The sequence below is a fragment of the Macaca mulatta genome, chromosome 1 (assembly GCF_049350105.2).
Source record: "Macaca mulatta isolate MMU2019108-1 chromosome 1, T2T-MMU8v2.0, whole genome shotgun sequence".
Taxonomy (NCBI): Eukaryota; Metazoa; Chordata; class Mammalia; order Primates; family Cercopithecidae; genus Macaca; species Macaca mulatta.
The window spans coordinates 73,715,198-73,729,857 of NC_133406.1; the positions used below are offsets into that span (position 1 = coordinate 73,715,198).

The 14,660-nt window shown below is 36.2% G+C and overlaps 1 protein-coding gene across 1 annotated transcript in view; it reads right to left on the minus strand.

The window, feature by feature from the left end:
* Positions 1-14,660, minus strand: part of USH2A (usherin) — a 797,990-nt gene that overhangs the window by 359,396 nt on the left and 423,934 nt on the right. The window contains exon 34 of the mRNA XM_015116260.3: positions 10,998-11,145. Within this exon, the coding sequence (XP_014971746.3) occupies positions 10,998-11,145 (148 nt within the window). The remainder of the gene's footprint in view (positions 1-10,997; positions 11,146-14,660) is intronic.

Genomic DNA, 14,660 nt, shown 5'->3' on the forward strand with positions numbered 1-14,660 from the left:
TCTGGGCACTATTTCAAAACAAAGTCAAAAGCTTCCAAGCCAATTGCCTTCTTTTTCAGGGCTCTTCCTCCATCCACTTCAGTACTTCTATCATGATCACATACCTTTAAAACTTGGTTAGATAGCAAAAACTCACTAAGCTTTTATTTCCTGACCAACAAAATGGGATAATATTCCTTGCCCTGGTGGTCTGACAGTTGATCTGAGAATCGAACAAGTGAGCATATGTGAATGTGCTTTAGTAGTAATAAGCACTGTGCACATAGAACGGCCACACATAGAGCTGTCCCTTGCTTGTAGTATGAGTTAAAGTCTTACTTGTTATGGGAAGCTCACCTTAGACTATCTCCTCCAGTTCTGACCTATGTCATGTGCTGCACTTCTCTTGTAAAAACTAAACTAATATCTCTCAAAAATAAGCTTAGGCAGGTCTGTATTCCTCCCTGGTACACTATCTGTCATTAGCCAATAGTTTCTTATATCTGTGTGCTATCTTTTCACTTAAAATTCATTACTTTCCAATTAAGTCCAGAAAGTGCAAAGAAACAAGTGTTTACTACATACTGTAAAATAATTTTTGTAAGTCTGCTGGATTTAGATTTGGTTTCTGATCATCATCTGGCTCATCAGTAATTATGGGGTAGCTACTGTGAGCCAGGCATTGTGTTGCATGCTGGTAATACAGAAGTTGTCAGAACAGTCATGGTTACTTCCTTCACAAAACTTTCAATCTAAACGAAAGAACAGACTAGACTTTAGATGTATTATGTGGATGTAAAGTTTACTTTTTGAAAACCAGATGGATAGAAGGAAAATATGGGATAAGGAAGGGAGAGGTGGATGCTAACCTAGTCTGGGTAAGTTACATAATGGGGCTTATCTGAGAAACTAACCTTGATTTTTATTTTATTTATTTATTTATTTGTTTATTTATTTATTTATTTATTTATTTATTTATTTTTTTTTTGAGATGGAGTTTTGCTCTTGTTGCCTAGACTGGAGTACAATGGTGCAATCTCGGCTCACTGGAACCTCCGCCTCCCATGTTCAAGTGATTCTTCTGTCTTAGCCTCTTGAGTAGCTGGGATTACAGGCACCTGTCACCATGCCCAGATAATTTTGTATTTTTAGTAGAGATGGGGTTTTGCCATGTTGGCCAGGCTGGTCTTGAACTCCTGACCTCAGGTGTTACACCCACCTCAGCTTCCCAAAGTGCTGGAATTACAGGCTTGAGTCACCGCTCCCAGCTGAAACTGACCTTTAAGCTAAACTTGGCACTCAGAGCTACTTCATCAAGAGGAAGATGTCATAAGTCATTATTTCACTAATGATAACAAACAAATATTTTATAACAATAAGAGAAAAGTTTTCAAAGATATATTAATAAGTTGATTAATTATTTGCAAAAATTAAATATGATGGGTTTATTAGGTCAGCAAGCTGCCACTAGAACCTGGCTCTCCTTATTGGCCTTTAAAATGTCTATTGTATTGAAACAAAGTTTAAGAAAATGGAAATTTTATTCACTTATTTATTCTTGCCACTCTTAGCATGAAGAAAGTCATTTTAAATGTATCTTCACACACTACCTCCCATCAAAACACACACACACACACACAAAACACCTCTCTGTGTTAAATGTGGATTAAGTAAAATTTAGGAATCAGTCAGGGTTTCAACTGGAAACCAATGACACTCAAATGGCAATGGAAGAGATTTTAGTGGAACTCCTATTTACAAAGATGCGGACAGGGTTAAGGGAAAGCAAACAGTGATAATAAAGCACCCCCAGCTAGTACTAGCTAGGATTGCTAGACCATTCTAACTAGTTGGCTCGGAGTCAGTAAACATCTTTACGTTTGTAGGGGAAAGGGTGAGAACAAATTCAGGAACCTGAAGAAACCTGATGCTATAGGAAAGCGCCTTTGAATAGGAACTGTAGCCTTTACTAGAGGAATGCAGCCCTGGAATCCAGAGCCATGCAGAAAGACAGCCAAAGGGAATAAGTTCTGAGACTCCATGCTCCTCTCACCCTCTCATCTTTTGCTGTTGCTGCCCATGGACAAACCAACAGGAAGCCAGAGAGAGAGACGAAGCCCACTGCCACTGTGAGGAAAGGGTCAGCCTTGCAGGGCATGGGGCATGGGACAGAGTGGAAAAGGAGAGTGAATCTAGAAAAGCAAAAGAGAAATATTCAGCATAAAAAATATCATTTGTTCTATTATATTGTACCACATTGTATTTTTTCAGGCTTTTTCTTGCTTATTCTCTGGTACTAATAATCAGTAAGACAGCTGAAGCAAAATAAAACTGTAACATGCCATGTGGCAAAGGGGGTCAGGTTCTGGCTTAATTCCGTTTAATTTAATCTAGTTCTAGACATTCAGCTCTTCAATGGATGAGCCACAAAATGGATACTTAATTCCCATTGGCTGTACAACAGAAGGAATTTCAAGTTTATCACCTTTCTGTTTCCATAATGATAGGATTTTTAAGGTGTTTAATTTTCACAAGGAAGCTGGATGATAATTGTCCATAAAGCATATCCACTGGGATATATATCTTTGTGCCTCTTCATCATGTTATGTCAAATTGTATTTCCAAAGGTGCTCAATAGGTTGTCATATATAACCAAGGAAATTCAATGCAAGTATAATACAAAGTAAATTTAATACAAGGTAACTCTATTTACACTGTAGAATTCTGTTTACTGTAAGAATTAAACAACAATGCTTTAGTGTGTCATAAAAATAACATGCATAGTGAATATAGATGCTCCAAACATATTTGTTTGTCTTTTCCAGTGCAGCATGGCAATAGAAGTATCAACTGAGGGTTTCCCCCAAGGTCCAGAAGTTGATTGAATGTGGCAGATATCTCCCTGTGTGAATACTTGATCCTTCAATTAAAAAAGGAAAAGAGAGAAGGGCTTTCACATTGTGGGATAATGCCTTATTACTGTTATGCTCTCCTAAAAATGGAATCAACTGAATCTAAAAAAGACTGTGCTTGGGAAATTCTACCTGACAAACTGACTGGAGGTGTTTCATAAAAGTTACACAAGGTTTGCTCAAAACTGTCAAGCAGTTTTCCTAAGTGATTCGCTGAGTTCCATAATCCATTTCACCTATTAAAAGTGAACATTTCTAGGAAAGAAAATAGAATCACGTTTTGACCATTTAAAAATAAAGTTATTTCAAAATAAAAAGTAAGAAAATCAAACAAAATACCAAACAGTTATCTCTCTAAAACCAGAGAAAAACCAGAACACGGATCTTATGAATTTTAAATATTGGCACTAAGAACAGGACATTGAACAGGTAAAAGTAACAAAATTTTGTTTTCATATGGCTAGATTAAATTCTACATTATAAGCCCTTCTACAAAAAGTAGAAGCAGGTAGTATAGTGAAGAAAACCATGAAGTTTTGTCATTCACACCTTGCTTTGATTTGTACAACCTTTCTGCTTAATCAGCTGTCTTGATTTTGAGTAATTAAATTGTTTAATACTTATAAATCTAAGTTTCCACATTTGTGAAATAACAATACCTATTTCATGGGCTAGTTATGGGAATTAAAGTACCTGGCAAATTCTTATAAATTATAGCTGTTATTATTATTACTAATGTTATTACTGTTAGCAGGAAATCAAGTATTTCTTTCTATGCATGTATAGAATATTTAATTTGTATTTATACATACATCTTCATGTGCATACATTATAAAAATTTATTTCTATAGCATCATCTCTTAATGTGAAGGACAACATATATAGAGCGTATATGAAAGATCTATAGTTAATTGATTTCTCTACCATCCATTACTGACAGAATGTAAAAGCTCAAAACACTGAGCCAAATTTTTTTTAATAATGCTCTATTGTCTTCAAGGTGCTACGTGTAAGTCTACAAAAATAATCAGCCTCCTAAGATGTTTCTATTATTTTTGACATGATTGCCACCGTTTTGATACATGTTCACATATAAATTCTCACAAAGATGGACCAATATGAAAGACTAAATTAGGAAAATATTTCCATAAGCTTCTCAGGTCCCCTTCACTTCTCAAGAAGATCCTAGACCATGTCTAATGGGTGCCCAGCTCTCATGCTTCTCCCTCTCTCTCTTTTTTGTTTTAGACATGGTCTCACTCTGTCACCCAGGCTGAAGTGCAGTGGCACAATTGTGGTTCACTGCAACCCCTGACTCCCACGTTCAAGTGATTCTCATGTCCCAGCCTCCCAAGTAGCTGGGACTACAGGCACACACTACCATGGCTAATTTTTTCTTTGTTTTTTGTTTTTTTGTTTTGGTAGAGACAGGGTTTCATCATGTTTCCCAGACTGGTCTCGAACTCCTGGGCTCAAGTGATCTGCCCACCTCGACCTCCCAAATTGCTGGGATTACAGGCGTGAGCCGCCACGCGCAGCTAAATACTTCTCTCTTAATTATGCCCATGTTGTTATTAACAAATCCTGATCACAGTAAAAATACATCCTTTCATACTGAGACACGCAAAGCGCGAACAAGACAAATCTATATGCTGTCTTTCATTAGAATATCTACAGATTACCAGGCTGATGAAATCTTAAGCAAAAGGACTGGGTCTCTAAGTGTGTGCTTTAAGCCTTCAGCAGGCCCAAGAGGAAGATTCATTTCTGCTGCCTTTGAAATTATCCCACCTGTATAACAGAATCATAAAATGTGCTCACAGTGTGCATTTGTGTATGTTGTATGATTGCATATGAATATGCTTCTCACATCAACACTATTACAGTTTTGTTATTGTCCCTATCATCAGTCAATATGAATTCATTCGACAGCTTTATAACACCCCTCTACTCTGTGGCACTCTGTCAAGGGCCAGGACTAGGGCAGTGAAAAAGGCACATATGATTCCTGCCTTCATGCGGCTTAGTCTAATAAAGAAACTATTTTAGGTCGATTTACTTAGGTAAAAATAGAGATTAGTTACAAGGAATTATGGTTATTAATAAAAGATAAACATTTTATATTCCATATTTTTAGTTAGTATTTTAAAAAACACATATTCTAATTAGTTTAAAGTGTCACTTTAAATGTTATGCTAGATAATGACGAATAAGTTTGGCATAGTCAGATAGCTATGCTGTTTTAGCAAGGTAGACTTGAAGTGTGAAGAAAAAACATATTTCAGGATTCTAAGGCCTAAGCTTCTAAAAGGGAATATGGCTCATGAGAATTTGGAAGCTCTCAAAAGCATAACTTTAATTATGCAATTGCAATCTACACAATACAAGTCACAAATTTATTAGACAGTAATCCTTCGTGCTACTTCTCTGTGATGGCTAAGGTCTTACAAAGGAAGCATCAAGGTCCTACATAATAAGGGTTCCTAGGAACCTTGGACCTAAAAGTCACTCTGTTCGGCGGTTTTAAAATCATGTCTGAAATCGCAGCCTGCAAAGAACACCTTTGCCAGAGGGAATGTGGGTGCAAAGGACTCTGATTAGAGAAACACAGAGCTGAAGTGTCACACCATCATTTTTGCAGGTATGTGAAGCAAGGGACTAGAATTAAGCAGGACATATTTGAAGATGAGCAAAGCCTTAGGTGTGAATCGAGTGATAATGACTCAGTACTTAAAGACTGTACTTGGCAGACTGACGCGATTAATAGCAAGTAACATTGTAATAGTAAAATCACAGAAATGTCCATCAGTAAAAAGATGGGTCTTATAAGCTATAGTTTCATCAGTGGGATTGCATACCGCCTTTTGAAAGAATGAGGTCACGTTCCACTGAACTGCAAGGAACGATGTTTGCACCATATTGTGAAGTGAGAAAAGTAAACTCCACAACAACGCAAATAGTATGAGCTCACTCTTGTTTAACAAATGCATATTTTATGCATAGATCTCTAAGTGATTATTAATCAACAAATTTGTTTGTGTTAAACTAACACTGCTCTTAATCTTTTTTTTTTCTAGTTTAGAAGTTTATGGCATTTTATTACATCCTCCCTATATCATTTTTTTTATTATGGTAGAAAACACAACATAAAATTGGGCATCTTAACCATTTTGAGTGTACGATCATGTTATCTACATACACATGGTTGTGCAACAGATTTGTAGAACTTTGTCGTCTTGGAAAACTGAAGCTCTAAACCCATTGAACAGCATCTCTCCATTTTCCCCTTCCACCCAGCCCTTGGTAACTGTAATTCTGCTTTCTGTGTCTGTGCATTCAACTACTGTAGATATAAACTCACATAAGTGCAATCATGCAGTATTTGTCTTTTTGTGAGTGGCTTATTTCATTTACCATAATGTCCTCAAGTTTCATCCACATTGTATCGTATGACAGGACTTCCTTCTTCTTAAGGCTGAATGATATTCCATTGTATAAATATATCACATTTTTCTTATGCATTTATCTGTCCATAGACACTTGAATTTTTGCACCTCTTAGCTACTGTGAATAATGCTGCAATGTATCTCGTTTCCAATTCTTTTGGATATATTTCAAGAAGTGGGATTGCTGCATCATATAATAATTCTATTATTAATTATCTGAGGAACCTCTATACTGTTTTTCATAGCAGATGCACCATTTAATATTCCCACCAACAGTACTTAAGGGTCCCAATTTCTCCACATCCTTTCCAGAATGTGTTGTTTTCTGTTTTTTACTTTAATAATGGTGATCAATAAATTTTTAACTGAGCAATTATTATGTGCCAAGGCACTATTCTTGGAGCTGCTGGTACACTACTGAACAAAAGACACCAAATTAGGAAAAATTCTCAGGGCTCATGAAGTATGTACTGAACCAACTAGCAAGCTCCCCAGCACAGACACTGTGGAGAAGGACCAGGTTGGGAGACAAGGAAGAGAACTGAAATAACAAAGGGAGAGGATATTTTCTTAAAGCCCTGGTTAAGGATTACCATCAGACTTTCACGAGTAGGAGCTGATCATTTCAGTCAGAATCAGTTACGAAAAGGAGAGAATGTTTCGTACGACATGGTGGCCAAAGGATACCAACTGTTTGATTGGCAAGAATTGGACATTTATGTCAGAACCATTTATACCTTTCATATTTTGTCATATATAGGCATGCATAAAAATATATCTAGTTCTCACTATAGAAGGTGGGTTTAATTTTTCTCAACAAATCTTTGTTCATGTTTATAAATCCCTAGTGAAAAAACATTCCTTTAGGTACATAACTGACTAACAGAGTCGAGATTTTGAAACCTGAGTGTGCAAAACCAGGCAAGTAGTACCAGTTTCAGACTAAACACATGTATATCTCTGGTCCTGCAACATCTTTATGAGGATGCAGAGGGATGACATGTCCACATCTCACAGGGCATCGCTAGGAGCTGCTTCTTTGTATACCTGGCACCTTGTACACCTCCCTACCTTGTGAGCATTCATTTATATGGATATTTTCCCCAAGGGACTCTGACATCCTTGAGATCAAGAAGCAAGGAAATTCACTGTATATATAAGAGTGATGGAACCTAGTAGGCCATCAAAATACATACTTTGAATGAACAAATGCAAATTTTTTGCATGGCATGAAGAGGCTCCTGAAGTGATCTGGGTAAGCAATATTAATGACCTTCACTAGTGAAGTGCAGTCGAGGGGTTGTGTGGTGACAGCAGTCACGGATGAACAAGGATTAAAGTGAAGACTGCTGCTCAGTATCCTGGCTGGCAGGGCTGGGTGGTGCAAATCCATGAGAGAGGGAATACAGGAGAAAGAGCAAGTAGAGAGACAGAGACCGTGAGGAGAAATCAACTTGGATATGCTGAGTTGAAGATGTAACACAAATTCAGGTGGAGGATTTTGTGAGAGGTCTCAGTTGGAAAATGTATTAAATACCCAGGAGCATTTTGATGATAACCAAGGCAGTGGAAGATTCTGATTATTTAGGAGGCCCGTGGTGGAGCCTAGAATCTACTTCTTCAATTGGTGCTCCCAAGATGGTTCTAAGAATCAGATAAGTTTGAGAAATACCATTTAAAATCTTTTGAAAGGGTTTATTTAGTTACACAAGAATGAAGTCTATCTTATTCTCCAATTGTATTTGTCTTCTGCAGCATATTCAGAAATTAGAAAGCAACCATTAGGTAGCATATATTGCCACGTGGGCCTAGTACCATTAACTTTGAATTGGGTATAATCCAGAAAAGAAAATTAAAAATTGTTTGGTCAAATGCAAGATCGACACTCCCAAAATAGAAACCCAGGCCCAGAACCTACACAGCTAGAAAAATATATTTTAGGAACGAATGCATTTTGAACAAATATATTGCAGGCACTGGATGGTATCATCTCTCTTGGTATCATTAAAAAGCCAGGGCTTTAGAGTATATATGCCACCGATCAAAGGTAATTTCCACAAGAGACATTAAATGAATTAAATATTATTGGGTACCAATAAAAAGTAGAACATTGTGTTAGGCTCTGTGGAGTGAAAGAGAAATTAATGATTTATGGTCCTTATCATCTGGTGGGAGTGTTTGACATATACCCAAATAACTTTAAGCACAGGCTGAATGAAATTCCATTATGAAGGCATAGAAACAGGTCACATAGTCAAGAGAAGAGGGAAAGTTTACGTTAAACTTAAGGAACAGTAGAATGACTCCATAGAATAAGAGGCCTACGGTTAGCCTAGAAGAAGGAGTTGGATTTCTACAGGTAAAGACAGGGTGCTGATGGATGGGATTGTTAATCTCAGTTTTCTTTTCTTTTCTTTTTTTTTGAGACGGAGTCTTGCTCTGTCACCCAGGTTGGAGTGCAGTGACACGATCTCGGCTCACTGCAAGCTCTGCCTCCCAGGTTCACGTCATTCTCCTGCCTTAGCCTCCCCAGTAGCTGGGACTACAGGCGCCCGCCACCACGCCTGGCTAATATTTTGTATTTTTAGTACAGACGGGGTTTCACCATGTTAGCCAGGATGGTCTCGATCTCCTGACCTCGTGATCTGCCCGCCTCAGCCTCCCAAAGCGCTGAGATTACAGGCATGAGTCACAGCGTCCGGCCTGTTAATCTCAATTTTCTAATCAAGGAAACTGGGGTCCATGGAAGTTAATGAATTTCCCAAGGTAACACAGTCACTGTACATTAGAAACAATTTTTTACTCCAGGACTATTTGACTCCACCCATGTTTCACAACCCAACATTAAGCCATAAATATTACAGCGTGGCTAGAAAGGAAGATGTGTTACAAGGCAATGTGTATTCAGGTTGAGTCACAAGTTGGTAGTAACCTGAATACCAGACTAAAAATTTGGACTTTATTCTTTGGGCATTGGAGGAGAAGCGTGGGGACTTTGAAGACAGATAGAGAGACAAGATGTTTTCCAACAATCAGATTATCCCTCTCTAGACAATCAGCAAGAGAAACAAAGTGCTAAAAAATTGGAGGAAAGTGGGGAGAAATAGTAAAAAAAGAGTAGTTTTTTAAAAAATAAAACTACCTTTTAAATGTCTAACCATTGTACCACAATTAAAATTCTAAAAATCCCACTGTGATTAAACACAAGACTTTGGAATACCATGGAAGTGCTAATACAAATATCCAAAATCTTCCAAATTCTTCTTGCTTGATGAGTACATTTTAAAACTGCTTGCAAATATGCAACACATACACAAATACACAAAACATTCAAAGAGCTTTGAAATGTGGAAAATATTTCCCTGAACAATTGAAGATTCTGAGTTCAATTGTAGTTCCAATTGCATTTACCAATTGGGATGGAGGGAAGTGTTCTACTATGCAAATCATGTAATAGCATTTCACAGCAATCTGATTGAAATAAATCATTAACATTTTCATTGTCACCTATGAACTAGAGTTCTTTGTGGAGTAAGAATCATAACAAGATGGTTGATGGCTTAATATAGTATCAAATAGGCATCCATTTATTTTTTCTTGGAAAATTTGTAATAGTACAGGAATAACTTCAATAGCACAGATAATAACTCACTCTGATTATTAGAATTCTCTCCATTACCTCAAATATATCTAGTGCATTTGCCAAAAGTTTAATTAAAATGAGATGGCTGGAATAATTAATATCATAGTAAACATAAGACAAACTAATAAAACTGTAACTTTTTTCTTTCATTCTTTGTGCCTATGCTAAAAGAGTCCATTTTAATTTTCAGTAATGAGTTACTTAAAAGAGTTTCTATGATATTAAAAGTCTTCTTGATATTTGTCTCAAAGAGGAATGAAATTTAATGTCAAGTAAGCTTCCATCATTGTGAAACAATGGTACTATGTTATGTGAATCTTAAAGATATTTCCACTAAACGAATAAAGCAATTTCTACTCAAAACTACTATAAATTCTTCATAATGAGGTTTTATTTTAGTGAAACATAACTGACTAACTTAATTTACTAAACTGGACAAAAACATATATATTGCTTAGAAATGCACAGAACTTGCTTCCAGCTAAATATGTATAAATATATGTGTGTTTAATCTATGCGTTGTTTAAAAACTGCATGTTGAAATATTTATAAATAGTACATTAAAAAATACAGAGTTCCAAGTAGCCTCTTTTAAAATAAACTTATTAAATCAAAAGCATTTTGACACCATATGTACATGAACTTTCCACCTCTCTCCTTCTCCGAGGAAGAACTAATGGCTTTTAAAAACAGAAAGTCATTGAAAATACAATGTCACTCTCACTACGGCATTTTTGGGAATCCTCCCCATTTGCTCTCTTCACCTCTCCTGGAGCATATTAAACAATAAGATGCAGTACACAAGAACTATCAAAAGGGAGCACTTTTGAGCCACCAAAATTGTGTGTTAGCCTAAAAACCACAATCTCCCCAACTACAGACAATGATACTATCTTAGGTATTTTATGTGCTAAAATGATCATTAAAAATTAAGCACCACATATAAGCTGCCATTTAGAATATTAATTTACCTTTGCTAATCATCTTTTTAACTTGAGGCTAAAAGAGTTCACTTACCATTCGGATATTCAGGCTCAGTCCAGGAGACATTAAAGGAGTCAGGTGAATATGAGTGGACTTTGGGGGCTGGCACGCCTTCGGGTATGTCCTCGTCAGTTAGGGCCTCACTGGCCTCACTCACTGTGCACCCACCACCCGTGCAAGCCTAAACAGAGATGCAAAAATGCGCACTTCACTCTTGGTCCCGAAAGTTTTCATGAACATTGAGGACAGAGAATTCACAATAAGAGTTTCAGATTTTGTTATATAGTGCTACCTTTACTCCCCCAAAATAAATTCATTTCAATGTTAAGATTTAACATTTATTTAGTTTGCTTTATAAGGCATGAGATAACCATCCCCAATAGTTAGAGAATAACCGAGACAGTATGAATGTATGAATTAGGGAAGCATCCTAAGTGAGAGCCTAGAGATGTAGGGCATATATTGACTGGATAAACAGCCCTGCTGAAGTTAGCCTTGCACAAAGCTTTTCAGAGTGAATTAAACGCACGCACACACACACACACACACACACAGCATGTGTACACATAACATAAGTAAAGTACTAGAGGATGAAGACTACTTTAAGGTAAAACAACTGACTTCTAGGGAAGAAAAGATGTGCAGCAAATACAATTGCCTTTTATTTCTACAGTGTGACCAATATGTTTACAGTATAACACCAAGTAAAACGAAATAAAACAATGTTTCTCATAAAACAATAAATACAAAGCAATTGTTGAGTGAATGTTTAATGGCTTAAAGGATCACATAATTCACTTATGTGTCAAAATAGATAGGCTTCATCAAAACATGTCTGATAAATTTAACATGATCACAGAACTCTCTGTTCCCTAATTCCGTATCACTAATGTCAGAAATGGTAACATGAATGTTACAGAAATTTCTGTGTACACCTTCAGAGTAAACTGCAAATAATTTTTTTAAACTTACCGGACAAGCAATTTTCCAGGAAATTGATACATACATTAAGGGGTTTTTTAGCCCATATTTGCTAGCAAATATTAGTAATTATATCCTTATATAACAATGATATTTGAAAACTATACTAAGCTTGGTTCAGTATCTCTTCAAGTTACAATTTCAATTGATACAACGAAGTTTAAAAATATTTCAAAAAGTACTAAATTTTACCAAAATCAAAAAGAAAATAAAGCAAAATCATAAGACAGTGTAAAAAAGCAGAGTTATTTAGCTCACTTTTGTGTAAGATAGATATTACTAAGATAAAAAGTGAAAGCGTCTCTTTCTTTAGGCATCTCCTCTGATTTCTCAGTTTGATACTGAGGGAGTGATTTTGTGATTCTTAAAGCAGTAAATATTCTTTTCCACAAAGACAGAAGGAGGCTGACCGATTTTTAGATTTTTTAAAAATATCGGAGTATACTACTATTTGCAACGTTGTTGAAACTTGTTGCAAATTCTTCATTATAAGCATAAACAACAGTTTATAGTCAACAAACATGGATATTCATCTCACTTGCTATTACAAGACTATAGCAGTAGCCCATTTCTTCAGGATAATTTCTTACCAGCTTAAGCAAGTTTCAGATGAGTTAAATTGTGGTCTGGGCATGAAATTGCATTAACATTGGGTACCTAATTAACCTCTGTGGGTTTTCTCTAATTCTCAGCTGTGGCATGTGCCTTTCTATGCAAGAAAAAAACCATACTCCTCTTGAGAATGGAATCTTTGCAAATGTGGCCAAACTCTGACTCAAAACTTTAGGACAAGTCACTGTTATCTCAAAAAATAACTGCCCAACGATTAAAATAGAAAAAAAAAAGTTGAAGACCCCAGACATTTCAAATGTGCTAAAAGTCCACAAGAAAATATGGCAGGAAAAGAGGCCATATGAGACAGCTGAGTTATCAAAGGAAAAACGGTCAAAGACAAATTCTTCCCACTTCTCAGGGAGAAAAAAAAAATCAATTCATTTGCATTTTTCAGATTTTTTTCCCTTAGAAGGGAAAAATGTTGCAGCTTCTTATTGTTAAATTTGTAAAACACTGGGATTTAACTCTGATGGTCTATTTGTCACTATTTTTTTCTTCGTTGTGTGCTGAGATATTTCCCCTGCTAACGCTCCCCAAATAAATTCTGTACTACACAACATATAAGTGTATATTTTTTAAACAGAGTGTGAATTAAAATTTACTTTGTTTTGAGGATTTTATGATGTCTTCTAGGATAAGTAAAAACATCCTTTGGTTTAGAAGGACTGTTTCTTATACTATGTCATCTGAGATCAATAAACCAGTAACTTGACAAAGAAATCTCTCAAGAATATAAGGCATTTATGAAAGAATTTTTCTTGTAAATGAAATTATTTATAAAGAAGCTGCTGAAATAACAGAATTACCTGCAAATTATTTTATTTTGTTTTGCCCACATTCTTTTTGGATGTATTTAGAGGGTTCTAAGTAAGCAACACAATACCTTAGTTCCTTTGATGGGAAAATAAATGCTCTTAAAGTTGCTTCCAATTGGTCTAATCTGACATCATCTAAATGAAATTGAACCAATCAGTATCTTGTTTGACCTGCCCGCACCAGAGGCCACTACATTCAATACAGCTGAATGCTGATTAAAATTCTGGTTTGGAAAAACTAAACAAAATGTTGGTGTTGATTAAAGATGCCTTTATGAAATGGCAAGGTCTCTGAAAGCCTGACAGCCTTTAAAATAAGTTGTTTTCACTCATCTCTTTCAGCTTTTCTTAGTTATAGCCATTTTGAAAAATTCATAAAGGCATAACTCTGCCTTGAAATGATGAGTAACATCTGAGCAAATAAGGGATTCAATTTTGGTACAATAAAATGCATAAATAATAAACTTGTATCAATTATTTTTGAAATCATGACTATTAAGACAATCCAAAACTAGCATTCCATTTTTTGTTGTTGTTGAGACGGAGACTTGCTGTGTTGCCCAGGCTGGAGTGCAGAGGCAGATCTCATATCGCTCTGCCTCTTGGGTTCAAGGGTTTCTCATGCCTCAGCCTCCCGAGTAACTGGGATTATATGCTTGCAGCACCACGCCCGGCTATTTTTTGTATTTTAAGTAGAGATGTGTTTTCACCATCTTGGCCAGGCTGGTCTTGAACTCCTGGCCTCAAGTCACCTGCCCACGAGGGCCTCCCAGAGTGCTAGGATTACAGACGTGAGCCACTGTGCCCGGACCAAACTAGCATTCTCTTTTCCAGTAAATTTTCAGGTCCATAGGGATTGAGGGCGTTAAGAGTGCAACATATTTTAAAACATAAAGAAAAAGAAAAAGGCCACTTGATCCATAATTACTTAAAAAGTTAAGCCATTTCCAGGAATCTTTCAGGAACATATAATACTTAGAATTCATCAAGTTACAAATGGCTAGCAGTAGTATGAAAATTATCAAACAACACCTATCTTGATAGCTGTCTATATTAATAGCCTCTTTATTTTATTTTTAACGTACTGTCTTCTTTATTAGGAGCTATCATATTTCAAAATAGCCTTTGTTGAGTGTAGCAACATATTATGCTATTTTTTTTTCTTGCAGTGGAAAGAGTATGTTTTGGAACCACACCATTGCTAATTCCAATGCTTCCAAGCAAATTACTGAATTCATATCAAAAGTTTTAGAACCTTTACGAAATGATGTCTTTGGTGGTCATG